This window comes from Astatotilapia calliptera, chromosome 6 (genome assembly GCF_900246225.1).
Source record: "Astatotilapia calliptera chromosome 6, fAstCal1.2, whole genome shotgun sequence".
Lineage (NCBI taxonomy): Eukaryota > Metazoa > Chordata > Actinopteri > Cichliformes > Cichlidae > Astatotilapia > Astatotilapia calliptera.
Window position 1 is genome coordinate 15,667,480 of NC_039307.1, and position 13,675 is coordinate 15,681,154.

The window sequence follows — 13,675 nt, forward strand, 5'->3', positions numbered from 1 at the left end:
GGCTTATGGTCACCTTCTTATGGGTACCAGTGCATCATGGAGTTAAGGGAGATGAAATGACAGAAGGAAAAGCAAAGGAAGCTACAAAGAGACCGACCTTTGTTGGATATGGATATCAGTGTTAGTAGGACCGACATTGAGAACAGAATAAGGCACAAAAATGAAAGAAATGTGACAAAAGCAATGGGAGGAGGAGATGAAAGAGCGATGGTTTAACAAAACAAAAAGGAAAATATGAGAAATGAGAAGCACAGGAAGCAGAATTTCGGTCCACACGCCATACCAGTTGGTGGCGTAATGCATATAAAGAAGAAGAAGCAGTCCGCGGCTACGAGCTGTCCTTTCACGCGAAGAAGTTTTCGGTTAAAACTCTGTGGATAGAGGACGTGGTAAGCTTTCTCTTTTACGGATTATTAGAGAAGTGGGCCTGAATCTTGTTTACGCCTCCGAGGCTGTGCTGCGTGGTTAGCTACAACGTTAGCGACAGTAGCTAGCAAACGTTGTAAAAGTGCGGCTGTTGTGTTTGTATTTGTATACCGTTGTGACAATGCGTTAACACTACCCTCGAGTTTAATTATAACCCCTTATCGACAATCGTTAACCACGCCGGTGTCGGTTTCGCTGCAAGTGGACGGGTTAATGCTCGAGCGGCCACACAAACATTCTAGCAAATCTGTGCAAAAGCACAGATATTTTTTTTTTGTATAGGTAAATAAACAACATGTTAGCTTTCAGAACCAGCACTGACCACTTTCAGTTTCACGTGCATCTTTAAGTTTAGTTTGAGGATATTGATACATACTTTGAGCGTTAAGGGTTGTTTAGTGTTGTTTTCCTTCCACCGTCTTGATACAGACACTGGGTGTGTGCAGCACACTGGACTGTTTAACCCACTGCATACATGCTGCTTATCTTTTATGCTGCTCATGTTTTAGATGGCATGCTCAAAATTTTGGCGTGAACAAAATGCAAGCACGGACCAACTAATAGTGACTAGTAGTGCCACACTCTACCTGAGTATTTTTGATGCTGTAATGTAGTTAAGGGGTGTTTCCAGCTAGTGCTTTCTGTTTGTGCTAGGAGGGGGCAGTTCGTAATACAATTGGAGTTTTAAAAAAAATGGTACTAGCAAGGCAAGGTGTACCTGATAAAGTGTGTGGTGAATGTAGATTTGACGTAATTTAGCGATAGTATCTGTTTTGCATAGTTTGCCCACCACTGATAAGAAGATCTATTTTTTTGTTTTTGTTTTTTGTAGAATTGTAAAATTTCCCCCCAAACTTCCAACCAACTAATCATTAGTTAACCACATAAACAAGTCACAGCCAGTTAGTCAGGAAGGTCCAATTAAATACAATAAAGTGTTTCTGATGCCTATGTTTTTACAAACTCAAACACCAAATCACTTGGATTTCAAGTGGGATAACTTCAGTTCAATTAAATTTTATTTATATAGCGCCAAATCACAACAACAGTCTCCTCAAGGCGCTTTGTATTGTAAGGGACACCCTACAATAATCAAATGACCCTTTGTGAGCAAGCATTCCTGACAGTGGGAAGGAAAAACTCCATTTTAACAGGAAGAAACCTCTTGCAGAACCAGGCTCAGGGAGGGGCGGCCATGTGCTGCGACCGGTTGGGGTGAAGGAAGACAGGATGAAAGACATTCTGTGGAAAAGAGCCAGAGATTAATAACAAGTGTGATTCAGCAGATAGGTCTATTAACACATGTTGAGTGAGAAATGTGACTGATAAGGAAATACTCAATGCACCATGGGAATCCCCCAGCAGTCTACACCTATTGCAGCATAACTAAGGGAGGATTCAGGGTCACCTGATCCAGCCCTAACTATATACTTTAGCAAAAAGGAAAGTTTTAAGCCTAATCTTAAAAGTAGAAATAGTGTCTGTCTCCCAAATAGGGCTGCCACAAACGATTATTTTGATAGTCGACTAAACACCGATTATTTTTGCGATTAGTGGACTAATCAGATCATCATCCACTGGACGTAAAACTACAGCTTATATAACTATCATTAGCTTACAGCTTTAAGCTTTTAAGGTGCTAACTAAAAATAAAGACAAGATGATAGTTTATTCAATTTTAATGAAATTTGCAGATTGTTTCGGTAAACTTTAATAAACTCCTTGCTATCTAAAATATAACAGGACACCGGGGTATATTCTCCAGCATCTCACACTTCTGATAATCAGCTGTCTGCTTGATGTTTATTCAGCTGTGTAAAAACTATAACTTTAATCTCAGCCAAACCGATTTACTCAGGAACAAATAAAATACTAAAAAAAAAAAAAAAAAAAAAAGGCCAAACAACAACATTTTTAATTTATCTAAGTGACTCATATATATTTAACCTGAGTCGCGAAAGACGGCGGTGGGTTTGAAAACAATTTGCCGGGAGTCCGGTGTTCTCACGGCGCTAGTGACCTAGCCCCCGGATAGCTATCGAGCTAGTGGGTAACAGACGTCTCCGAAAACTGAGCCGATATTTGAGGTTTACACAGCTACATTCTCGCCTGAAAATATGTTAAACGTTTATTTTGTGACCCAGAAAGAATAATAAGAGTAATATTAAAACTAACTAGCTACCGCCATTGTTGGAAACTAAGCTGGGCCGCGCTATGAATTCTGGGACACAGCTACTTCTTCTTCTTCGGGGTTTAACGGCAGCTGGAATCCTTGTACATGCAGTGCTGCCATCTTCTGTTTCAGTCCGTTATTACACTCTTAAATCCTGCTATTATTCCTGCGTCTTTTGCGATCTTACAAAGCTTCAAACGACACGTCGACTATTAAATCAGTCGTCGACGATTTTGATAGTCGACGTAATCGTGACTAGTCGACAAATCGTGGCAGCCCTACTCCCAAATCAAACTGGAAGCTGGTTCCACAGATGAGGGGCCTGAAAATTGAAGGCTCTTCCTCTCATTCTACTTTTAAATACTCTAGGAACAACATGTAAGCCTGCAGTGCTAGAGCGAAGTGCTCTAATGGGGTGATATGGTACTACAAGGTCATTAAGATCAGATGGGGCCTGATTATTTAAGACCTTGTATGTGAGGAGCAGGATTTTGAATTCAATTCTGGATTTAACAGGGCTAACTTGACAGTTGTTCATCTGAAATAGCTCTCCATTAAGACTTTTATATTAGCTGTATCAATGCTTATTGTTCCCTTTCCACATCAGTTTTGTTTGAATTTCCCTGGATGTGTCTAATGAGTCCTTTTGGTCTCAGACATTAGCTACAGTACGAGTTTGCATCGTGGAAACTGTAATAGTAAATGTCCAATATGTAGATATATTGTGTATTTGTTCCTTAACTGTTTATGGGTTGTACATCAACAGGCTGCAGCAATGGGCCCAGATACCACACCTGTCCCTAAAACAGAATCTGCGGAGGAAAGTATGTATTGAGGGTATTTTGCATGTTTCTCCCCTTTTGATCAAAATTTGTGTAATAAATAAGTTCACTTTTTTAGTTCTAAAAAGCCTGGTTCCTTATCCAACTGAATTCGGTGGCATACAGTGCATGTGGAACAGAACAGAACTAAGCTCCACTGAACATGAATTACATATGTGTAATAGGGCTGGGCCATATTATACCGTTCATGGTAATACCGGTATAATGTTAGGCAACGACAGGAAAATGAAATATCACAATAGAATATGAGTAAAACGCGCATGCGCAGTGCCTTTGTTTTCATACGCACATGGCCGATTGTTGAGTGAAACAGATGAACCAGAATTGGTTTGTAAAAATGGTGCAACTTCAGTGATGTGGAACTGGTTTGGTGTTTGTCCATCAGATACACGACAAAGCACATTTTTTTGCAGAACATGCAAGCGGCTGTCGTTATTGTCGTATTTGTCGGACTAAGATGCTCTTAAATCTGGGAGTAATCTGGGTCCTAAACTCCGTATTCTTCTGGTCAAACGAACACTGCAGCATCAATGAGAGTTAAAAACTGTCTAAATTATTTCATCTTTAATAAAACGATCAGCATTGCTGCTTTACCAGGTGTAACTATGAAGTTTAACTTCCAGGCATCCATGAAAACAAAATTTATTACATTTAACGGAGTTAGAAGTTAGCAGGAAGCTAGCGGATGTTAGCTCGCTAGTTTCGCTAGTTACCTAAGCATGATATAGCATGTTTTGACTGAGAGATTTCTGAAAAAGATCAAACGTACAGCTCTGCTATCACTTCCAACATAAATGAAGACAGGAAACTAAACAGCAGTGACGTTTGTAGGGTTACTGAAGTTGGGCTAGCTGGTATATAATGATGTGCTACGTGATCGCTAGCGACACAGCTATGTTAGCATAACATAAACAGTGAAGCTGGAGGACGAACACTAACACTTTTCCACTTATAAAAATTAACGTGAAGGTTCCTGATAGTTAGAGACAAATGCAATCGCATGGCAGGATGCTGTAAACGGACCAAACTAAAGTCAGGAGAACAACTGAGATAATCCATCCACAATACGAGGTTAGTCATTAATATACTGCAACAACATGGGAATAGAGCAGCTGCCAGAGAATTCAACATTAATGAATCAATGGTACAGAAGTGGAGGAAGCAAGAAGAATGAGTTTAATAAAGTTTGATTTATCTGACTGCTTTGTTTCGCTTAATGTGCCTTATAATCCCGTGCACCTTATGGTCCAAAAAATGCGTACTGCACACTGCAGTTTAATGTTGCAAAGCACCTCTTTTTAACTTCAGTGGATATTATACATGGTTATGCTCAGGATATGTCAGCCCATTTCTACTGGAAATGCCTTTTGGTTAAACTTTCAGCAAGGAATTTGCATTTGCACTGTTACATTTTTATAAAGCTTTAATGTACATAAAAACCAGCTTCTTGTTTAAGTGAAAATAAATGGAAGGTTGTCTTTTTGCGCTAGTAATATTGTGGAGTTGTATTTTCTCTCGCATCAATTATATCGTCAGTTATATTGTTATCGCAAATTTTCAAATATATATCGTGATAAATATTTTTGGCCATATCGCCCTGCTCTAATGTGTAACATGGTAAAAGTCAATCATTGTGTTTTGCTTACTGAGATTTGCTAAGTCACTTCAGTCAGTAACACACTCAAATTGTGTTTTTAATGTGATTCCTCTTCAGGTCCAGAAATAGTGGTGGTGAAAATCATCTCAGACTCAGATTCCAGTGATGCTTCAGTGATCACTGAGCCAGAGAACTCCAAACAGCCACAGAGCAACACATCAGACAAGTGTTACCCTTGCACTGTCTGTGGCAAGATATTTGACAGACCGTCAAAGCTGGAGTGGCATAAACCTGTACACACTAGCAAGCCCAAGACTCTTCATAACTGTGAGCATTGTAATATAAGCTTTACAAAAAAAGAGACGCTGATCCGACACCGGAATTGCCACAGTAGGACTAACAAGCACCCCTGTCCCGACTGTGGAAAAGTGTTCAATAGACCCTCAAGGTTAGAGAGGCATAAACGCACACACACAAAACAACCCAGGGTACCTCATCAGTGTTCATACTGCATGAAGACGTTCAGAAAACTTAACAAACTCATTCGTCACAAGCGTATGCACACTGGAGAGAAGCCTTTCACCTGTTCGGTCTGCGGTAAGGGATTCTCCGAGTCAGGTCACTGCAAAGCACACGAAAAGACACACGAGGAGCAGCCAGAAAAACCTCACAGTTGTGCGGATTGCGGGATGTGTTTCTTCAAGGCCTCGGCGCTTCGTAGACACTTCCTCTCCCACACAGGAGAGAAGCCTTTCAAATGTACCTTATGTGAGAGCTGCTTCTCTCGCTCTGAGGGACTGAAAAGGCACATGAGGAGCCACACAGGGGAAAGACCATACAAATGCATTATCTGTGGCAAGCAGTTTTATTCTCGCCAGGATTTGAATATTCATGGATTGACCCACACAGGGGAGAAGCCACATCTTTGCCCTGTGTGTGGTAAAGGCTTTTCACAGCTGGGCAACATGAAAGAGCATGAACAAAATGTTCATATTAAGTCAGAAAAATATATTTGTAATGATTGTGGAGCAACGTTCTCACGAAATGCGTCACTGACAAAGCATCGGCGGACACATACTGGAGAGAGACCCTATCTGTGCCTCATCTGCGGCTGCAGGTTTAAATGGAGCCATTCCCTCAGCAGACACCGGAGGTCACACGCACACAGACAGATGGCTGGGGACACATCCAAAGAAATACTACGTTTTGAAGGACCTTCAGAGAATCCCGACAGTGTAACGTAAAAGTTGAGTGTTTATTAAAAGCACATTTCCTCTTCATTTAGTTTTGAGAGAGTTTGTTCTATTGACAAGTTATTAAAAGTTCTTGTGATGATTCACCTTTCTGCTTTCATTGCTGACTGTCCACTAAAATTCTTTTTAAAAATCTCAGTTAGGACAGGGCACCAGGTCTGCTCTGTTCACAGTTCACTGTTATGACATGTGGTGTGGTTAGCGTTTAAGAATATTTCATAGTTCTTTACCAAAGGACAAGGAAATACAGTTGCCCTACCAAATGGCTGGAAAGTTTCTCTGGACCAACAGTTATATCAGTACAAAATTTTGTATGGTGCAGTGCAAACCAGGATGTAGCTAAGTATTGCTTCTTTCTGTAGTTTATAAAACAAAGTGTACTTTCTTTACAAAGTAATTGTTACCTAATTTGCCATCATAATAAGTGCCAATTATGCAGATTTAAAAAATTTAAATGAACATAGAACATTGTTAGATTAGATCTAGAACATATATATGATGTAGTTGTGTAAACCAATGATTTTTATCTTGTGCATGATAGCTTACTTTCAATAAAGATACATATTCTCACATACTGCGATTATCTTTGTAGTAATTTCAGACAATAAACGTTCAATGTTTTTATACTGATAATCAGTAAATATGCTGAAATATATTTTAAATAGAAAGTATACCTGGGTTCGAACAGGAGGCTGTTATTGGCTTTAACGGTAAGTTTCTCCCCCCCCCCCCCCAAAAAACTTAAATTAAGTTTCTGATACGACAGCTGAAACGTCTGGAGTGGCACGCTCAGTACTGTACAAAAATTTGTACAGTAAAATCTCTAAAATATATCTTACATATTTTACAAGAACAGGAACGTTTCTGTCATTTAACTGAAATTCAAATTTTATTTGTCACACACGCAACCCCATACACAGTATGACATGAGGTCAGATGCCTGTAGCTGTGCAGTGCCCAACCATTAAATGACAGTAGGTTTACAGTAAGATATACAAATTTACAGGTTACTACAAAATTTAAAGCTTTAACTCAGAAACAACTGGGGGGGGGGGGGGGACTTGAGCATTGGGACCTGCAGTGTGAACGTTACAATCCAGGTAAACAAAGCTTGTAATCTCAGGACAGCTCTGAAGGAACACAATGATGCTCTTTATGGTGCATATACTTACTTTTATGTGATGAATTGAGGAGAACTAGTGTTATAACACTCTTTAAAAACTAAGACACTACATTCACTAAAGGATCATATTTGTAAACATGCTTTCAAAATGCATCTGTATGGTTTTAATTGTGTATTTTGATATTGTAGTTTATGTAGATTTGATACACTGTTATACAAAACATCTTTTGACTTCCTTTGTCGTTTGCTAATTATAACAGAAATTTCTGGTACAACTTCGCCTACTTCCAAGGTGCATGGAGAGGATGAAAGAATTCACAATGCAGGAACTCCAGCAACACTTAGGGGAAGATGACCAACGCGTTTCGGCTTGTGGCCTTCATCAGGGTCATCATTTGCTAATCTCCTCAGTAAAGTAACTTATTCAGATACATGTTTTATTATTAAAATTATGTGGCTGTAACTGTGATGGGACTGAAAGCAAGTACAACTTTTTATTATTATTATTATTTTATTTTTTATTAAACTTAACTCTGGTTTGGAAATTCTAAAATTATCAGCATTTCAATTATAAATGAATGTCTTTAGCTCATATCTCTCTCTCTCTCTCTCTCTCTCTCTCTCTCTCTATATATATATATATATATATATATATATATATATATAGAGCTGCAAAGATTATTTCTTAACATTGAATAATTTGCTGAAACTAAGTAATCTCTGTAGCTTTATGGAACCATTTATAGTAATGGGAGTGACATCTGAAAGGAGAATATAGTTTTCTTTGTTTAGTGATAACGGGGAAAAACTACTACTGATAGATATAATGTGAGTAAAAAGAAAAAAATCCTCAACATGTCTGGTTGCCTTTATTTCTATTTTGGAGAGCCTTTGGTATCTGTGTTTATTTGGCTTCAACAACCTGTGTGGGGTTTTTTTTTTTTTTGTATAAACAAATGAAATGAAATCAATTTTAAAAAGAAAAGCAAGTGACGCCTCTCAACGTCAACACTGTCCACGATCTGAGCTCGCCCCTGTTGGACATCTGACTGAACCGCAAAGACAAGAACCCGTTTTTGAAAGTACGTGGGTACTTGAAGGCACCATGCAAGGGAACGAGCATCAACCCCAAATTGCTGCGGCTGGTTTAGCAGTCCGCTGCGACTAGCTGTCCTTTCGGACGAAGACGTTTTCACTTAAAACTCTGTAGATAGAGGCTGTGGCAAGCTTTCTCTTTTACGGATTATTAGAGAGGTGGGCCTGAATCGTGTTTGCGTCTCCGAGGCTTGTACGGTGTGGTTAGCTAAAATAGCAGCGTTAGCGTTAGCGACAGTAGCTAACAAACGCTGTAAAAGTGCAGCTGTTGTGTTTGTATTTGCATGCCGGTGTGACTGTGTTAACGCTACCCTTGAGTTTAATTATAACCCCTTATTGGCAATCGTTAACCGACGCTGCAAGTGGACGGGTTAATAATAGTCGACACACAAACATTCCAGCAAATCTGTGCAAAAGCACAGATATTTTTTTTGTAGAGGTAAATAAACAACATGTTAGCTTTCAGAACCAGCACTGACCACTTTCAGTTTCACGTGCATCTTTAAGGTTAGTTTGAGGATATTGATACATACTTTGAGCGTTAAGGGTTGTTTAGTGTTGTTTTCCTTCCTGCCTCCTGAGACAGACCTTGGGTGTGTGCAGCACACCGGACTGCTTAACCCACTTCATACATGCTGTTTATCTTGTATTTTACAGAGGTGGTCAGACAAATATATTTTGTAGTTTGGATCTAATTACCACTGCTGTATGCTTAAACAGATAAGTGGCTTAGTATTCTTTGTATTAAATTTAAGACATATGAAACATATAGTATGTAGAGCCTTGAAAAATACTTGGAAAGAGAATCTTATTGAGGTGTTTAGGCACCGAGACAAAAATGTGCTAAACTGTTCATGATCTCTCAAATATGAAATACAATGTGTGGTTTTTAAACAGATTAATTAAAACGTCACTTCACTCAACAACACCGGGAGAAGAAGCTGTTAACCTGTTGCTAATAATCAAACATTCGTGTTTGTGGGCTTAAAAGAAAGAGAAATCATTACGCTACAGACATGTCAACAGGAACTTGATATAACCAGTGTGAATGCACGACGCTTTAAATGTGGTCGCAGATGGACTACAGCAGCAGAAGTAGCATCTCCTATACATCACAGCAGATGCCACTCCTGTGATGTATAAAAAGTTCCAAAAATGTGACCTGGTCTGATAATATCAGCACCAGCATTTGTGCTAGGAGGAATTGCTGCAGTTCTTAATACAATTGGAGTTAAAAATGGTACTAGCAAGGTGTACCTGATAAAGTGTCTCGTGAATGTAGATTTCAGGTAATTTAGCGATAGTATCTGTTTTGCATAGTTTGCCCACCAGGGAGCACTGATAAGTAGATTTTTCAACTAACTTCCAACTAACTAATCAGTAGTTAGCCACATAAACAAGTCACAGCCAGTTAGTCAGGAAGGTCCAATTAAATACAATAAATTGTCTTTTGCCACAGGCTTACACAAAAGTCTAATTGGTGATGCTTATGTTGTTGTTGTTTTTTACAAACTCAAACACCAAATTACTTGGATTTCACAGGGATAACTTGACAGCTGCTCATCTGAAATAGCTCTCCATTAAGATTTTGTATTAGCTGTATCAATGCTTATTGTTCCCTTTCCACACCAGTTTTGTTTGAATTTCCCTGGATGTGTCTAATGAGTCCTTTTGGTCTCAGACATTAGCTACAGTACGAGTTTGCATCGTGGAAGCTGTAACAGTAAATCTACAATATGTGATATTGTGTATTTGTTCCTTAACTCTTTATGGGTTGTACATCAACAGGCTGCAGCAATGGGCCCAGACACCACACCTGTCCCTAAAACAGAATCTGCAGAGGAAAGTATGTATTGAGGGTATTTTGCATGTTTTTTTCCCCCTTTGATCAAAATTTGTGCAATAAGTAAGTTCACTTTTTTTGAAGTCCCGTTGAGCATGGATTAAATATGCAGGGCTCTAGACTAACTTTTTGCCACAGTTGTACTGGTGCACCTAACTTCTTTTCTTAGATGCACCAGCACAAAGTTTAGGTGCACTCAAACTTTACAACCGCATCGCTTAACACAGCAGCTTTACATGTTCACTTTTTTTTTTGTTAAATTGCTGTCCATACAGACAATACTGATTTGTAAATGATTAACTAACAATCTTGCCAACACAAAGTTCTTTATTTGGAGCACATTTCTACAAGAAAGATAAGTTACCATAAGGACCATAAGGCGCACCAGATCATAAGGCGCATTAAGCAAAACAAAACAGTCATATAAGTCAAACTTTACTCCAGTCATTCTTCTTGTTTCCTCCGCTTCCACACCATTGATTCATTAATGCTGAATTCTCTCGCAGCTGCTCTATTTCCATGTTCTAATGCGTGACTGATAGAGTTTGAAATCCGCTTCGTAAGCATGTCTCTTAACAGGTGCCATTTTGGGGTCCTTATATACACACAATACGGTAATATTATGTGTGTACGTATTACTCTGCGAGGCTCATCAGTACGGTAGCTCCAACAATCCATCAAGCAGTGCAGCTTCATAGCTTACCAAAGTCGTACTAAAACATTTTGACAGATTCGCAGTCAATAAGCACAACCAGAATTCATACATAAGGTGCACTTTTGAGAAAATGAAACGTATTTTTTGGACCTTATAGTCCAAAAGATACGGTACTGCTTGTACTTAAAGTGCTTCACTGAGCTGAAATTGAAACTTAAAATATCTCAAGCTATATAAAATAAAACAAAGTCAAAATTAAAAATGCCTCAAAGGCTTCAAATTTAACATCTCAATATCTGAACATCTTACCATGGGCATGGGCATCTGAGAGGTTCGCCCATGATTATCTCTGATTGGTTTGACCACAATATGGGCATTCTGTGTGTCTGTTATTGACCATACTTTTTACTTTTACTTTTTACTCGAACAGCTGGTCACACTGGTACGACCTAGGATTGTTTTTAGTTGCTCCATTGAGAAATTAGGTTGCATTTGCGACCTAATTTCACACTCTAGAGCCCTGATGTGTGTAACACAATAAAAGTTCATCATTGTGTTTTGCTAACTGAGATTTGCTAAGTCACTTCAGTCAGTAACACACTCAAATTGTGTTTTTAATGTGATTCCTCTTCAGATCCAGAAATAGTGGTGGTGAAAATCATCTCAGAATCAGATTCCAGTGATGCTTCAGTGATCACCGAGCCAGAGAACTCCAAACAGCCACAGAGCAACACATCAGACAAGTGTTACCCTTGCACTGTCTGTGGCAAGATATTTGACAGACCGTCAAAGCTGGAGAGGCATAAACCTGTACACACAAGGAAGCCCAAAACTCTTCATAACTGTGAGCATTGTAATAAGAGCTTTACACAACAAGAGAAGCTGATCCGACACCGGAATTGCCACAGTAGGACTAACAAGCACCCCTGTCCCGACTGTGGAAAAGTGTTCAATAGACCCTCAAAATTAGAGAGGCACAAACGCACACACACAAAACAACCCAGGGTACCTCATCAGTGTTCATACTGCATGAAGACGTTCAGCAAACTTAACAAACTCATTCGTCACAAGCGTATGCACACTGGAGAGAAGCCTTTCACCTGTTCGGTCTGCGGTAAGGGATTCTCCGAGTCAGGTCACTGCAAAGCACACGAAAAGACACACGAGGAGCAGCCAGAAAAACCTCACAGTTGTGCGGATTGCGGGATGTGTTTCTTCAAGGCCTCGGAGCTCCGTAGGCACTTCCGCTCCCACACAGGAGAGAAGCCTTTCAAATGTACCTTATGTGAGAGCTGCTTCTCTCGCTCTGAGGGACTGAAAAGGCACATGAGGAGCCACACAGGGGAAAGACCATACAAATGCATTATCTGTGGCAAGCAGTTTTATTCTCGCCAGGATTTGAATATTCATGGATTGACCCACACAGGGGAGAAGCCACATCTTTGCCCTGTGTGTGGTAAAGGCTTTTCACAGCTGGGCAACATGAAAGAGCATGAACAAAATGTTCATATTAAGTCAGAAAAATATATTTGTAATGAATGTGGAGCAACGTTCACGCGATACAAGTCACTGACAAAGCATCGGCGGACACATACTGGAGAGAGACCCTATCTGTGCCTCACTTGCGGCCGCAGGTTTTCATGGAGCCATTCTCTCAGCAGACACCGGAGGTCACACGCACACAGACAGATGGCTGGGGACACATCCAAAGAAATGCTAAGTTTTGAAGGACCTTCAGAGAATCCCGACAGTGTAACGTAAAAGTTGAGTGTTTATTAAAAGCACATTTCCTCTTCATTTAGTTTTGAGAGAGTTTGTTCTACTGACAAGTTATTAAAAGTTCTTGTGATGATTCACCTTTCTGCTTTCATTGCTGACTGTCCACTAAAATTCTTTTTAAAAATCTCAGTTAGGACAGGGCACCAGGTCAGTGCTAGAAGATGTGTTTGCTGAAGTCTGTATTAATTGGAGTACAGCAGCAGTTAAAATTTTGGATGTGCCTAGAATATCTACTTTTTGATCTCACAGCTCAGTGTAGGTCTGCTCTGTTCACAGTTCACTGTTATGACATGTGGTGTGGTTAGCGTTTAAGAATATTTCATAGTTCTTTACCAAAGGACAAGGAAATACAGTTGCCCTACCAAATGGCTGGAAAGTTTCTCTGGACCTACAGTTATATCAGTACAAAATTTTGTATGGTGCAGTGCAAACCAGGATGTAGCTAAGTATTGCTTCTTTCTGCAGTTTATAAAACAAAGTGTACTTTCTTTTAAAAATGTTTGTTACCTAATTTGCCATCATAAGTGTCAAATTTGCAGATTTTGCATTTACAGCCAATTACAGTATTTTTTTCAGTAGTTAATTCTTTACAACATGGTTATGCTCTTCTAAATTAGAGTAAAAAAGAAAAATGAACTGCACTATTTTCCTCTGGGCAGGACCTGCAGTGATGTCACAGTGGCCAGAGGTACTCCACTCTTGAGTGCAGTAGCATATTTAAGCTTGTACAAGTTGTGAAAAAAAAATTAAATGAACAAAGAACATTGTACTTTTTAAGTTTTTATATCAGTATAATTTTATATTAGATGTACAACATATATATAATGTAGTTGTGTAATCCAATGATTTTTATCTTATTCATGCACGATAGCTTGCATTCAATAAAGAT

General features: G+C 39.3%; 2 protein-coding genes across 5 annotated transcripts; both read left to right on the plus strand.

Moving 5' to 3' along the window:
- The first annotated feature begins 100 nt into the window (after nt 1-100).
- LOC113023999 (oocyte zinc finger protein XlCOF6.1-like) lies at nt 101-6,818 on the plus strand. The gene is made up of 3 exons (XM_026170543.1): nt 101-389; nt 3,366-3,423; nt 5,156-6,818. The coding sequence occupies exons 2-3, from the start codon at nt 3,375-3,377 to the stop codon at nt 6,280-6,282; spliced, it is 1,176 nt and encodes a 391-aa protein (XP_026026328.1). The 5' UTR covers nt 101-389; nt 3,366-3,374; the 3' UTR covers nt 6,283-6,818.
- LOC113023996 (oocyte zinc finger protein XlCOF6.1-like) lies at nt 6,238-12,808 on the plus strand. Of its 4 annotated transcripts, XM_026170537.1 has the most exons (4): nt 6,238-6,284; nt 7,675-7,824; nt 10,298-10,355; nt 11,642-12,808. In XM_026170537.1, exons 2-4 carry the CDS (start codon nt 7,711-7,713, stop codon nt 12,766-12,768), a joined length of 1,299 nt encoding a protein of 432 aa, XP_026026322.1. In that variant the 5' UTR covers nt 6,238-6,284; nt 7,675-7,710; the 3' UTR covers nt 12,769-12,808. The 4 variants fall into 4 exon arrangements, with proteins under 4 accessions (XP_026026322.1, XP_026026325.1, XP_026026323.1 ...); XM_026170540.1 differs by lacking the exons at nt 6,238-6,284; nt 7,675-7,824 and adding an exon at nt 8,439-8,496; XM_026170538.1 differs by lacking the exons at nt 6,238-6,284; nt 7,675-7,824 and adding an exon at nt 8,510-8,668.
- The last annotated feature ends 867 nt before the right edge of the window (nt 12,809-13,675 follow it).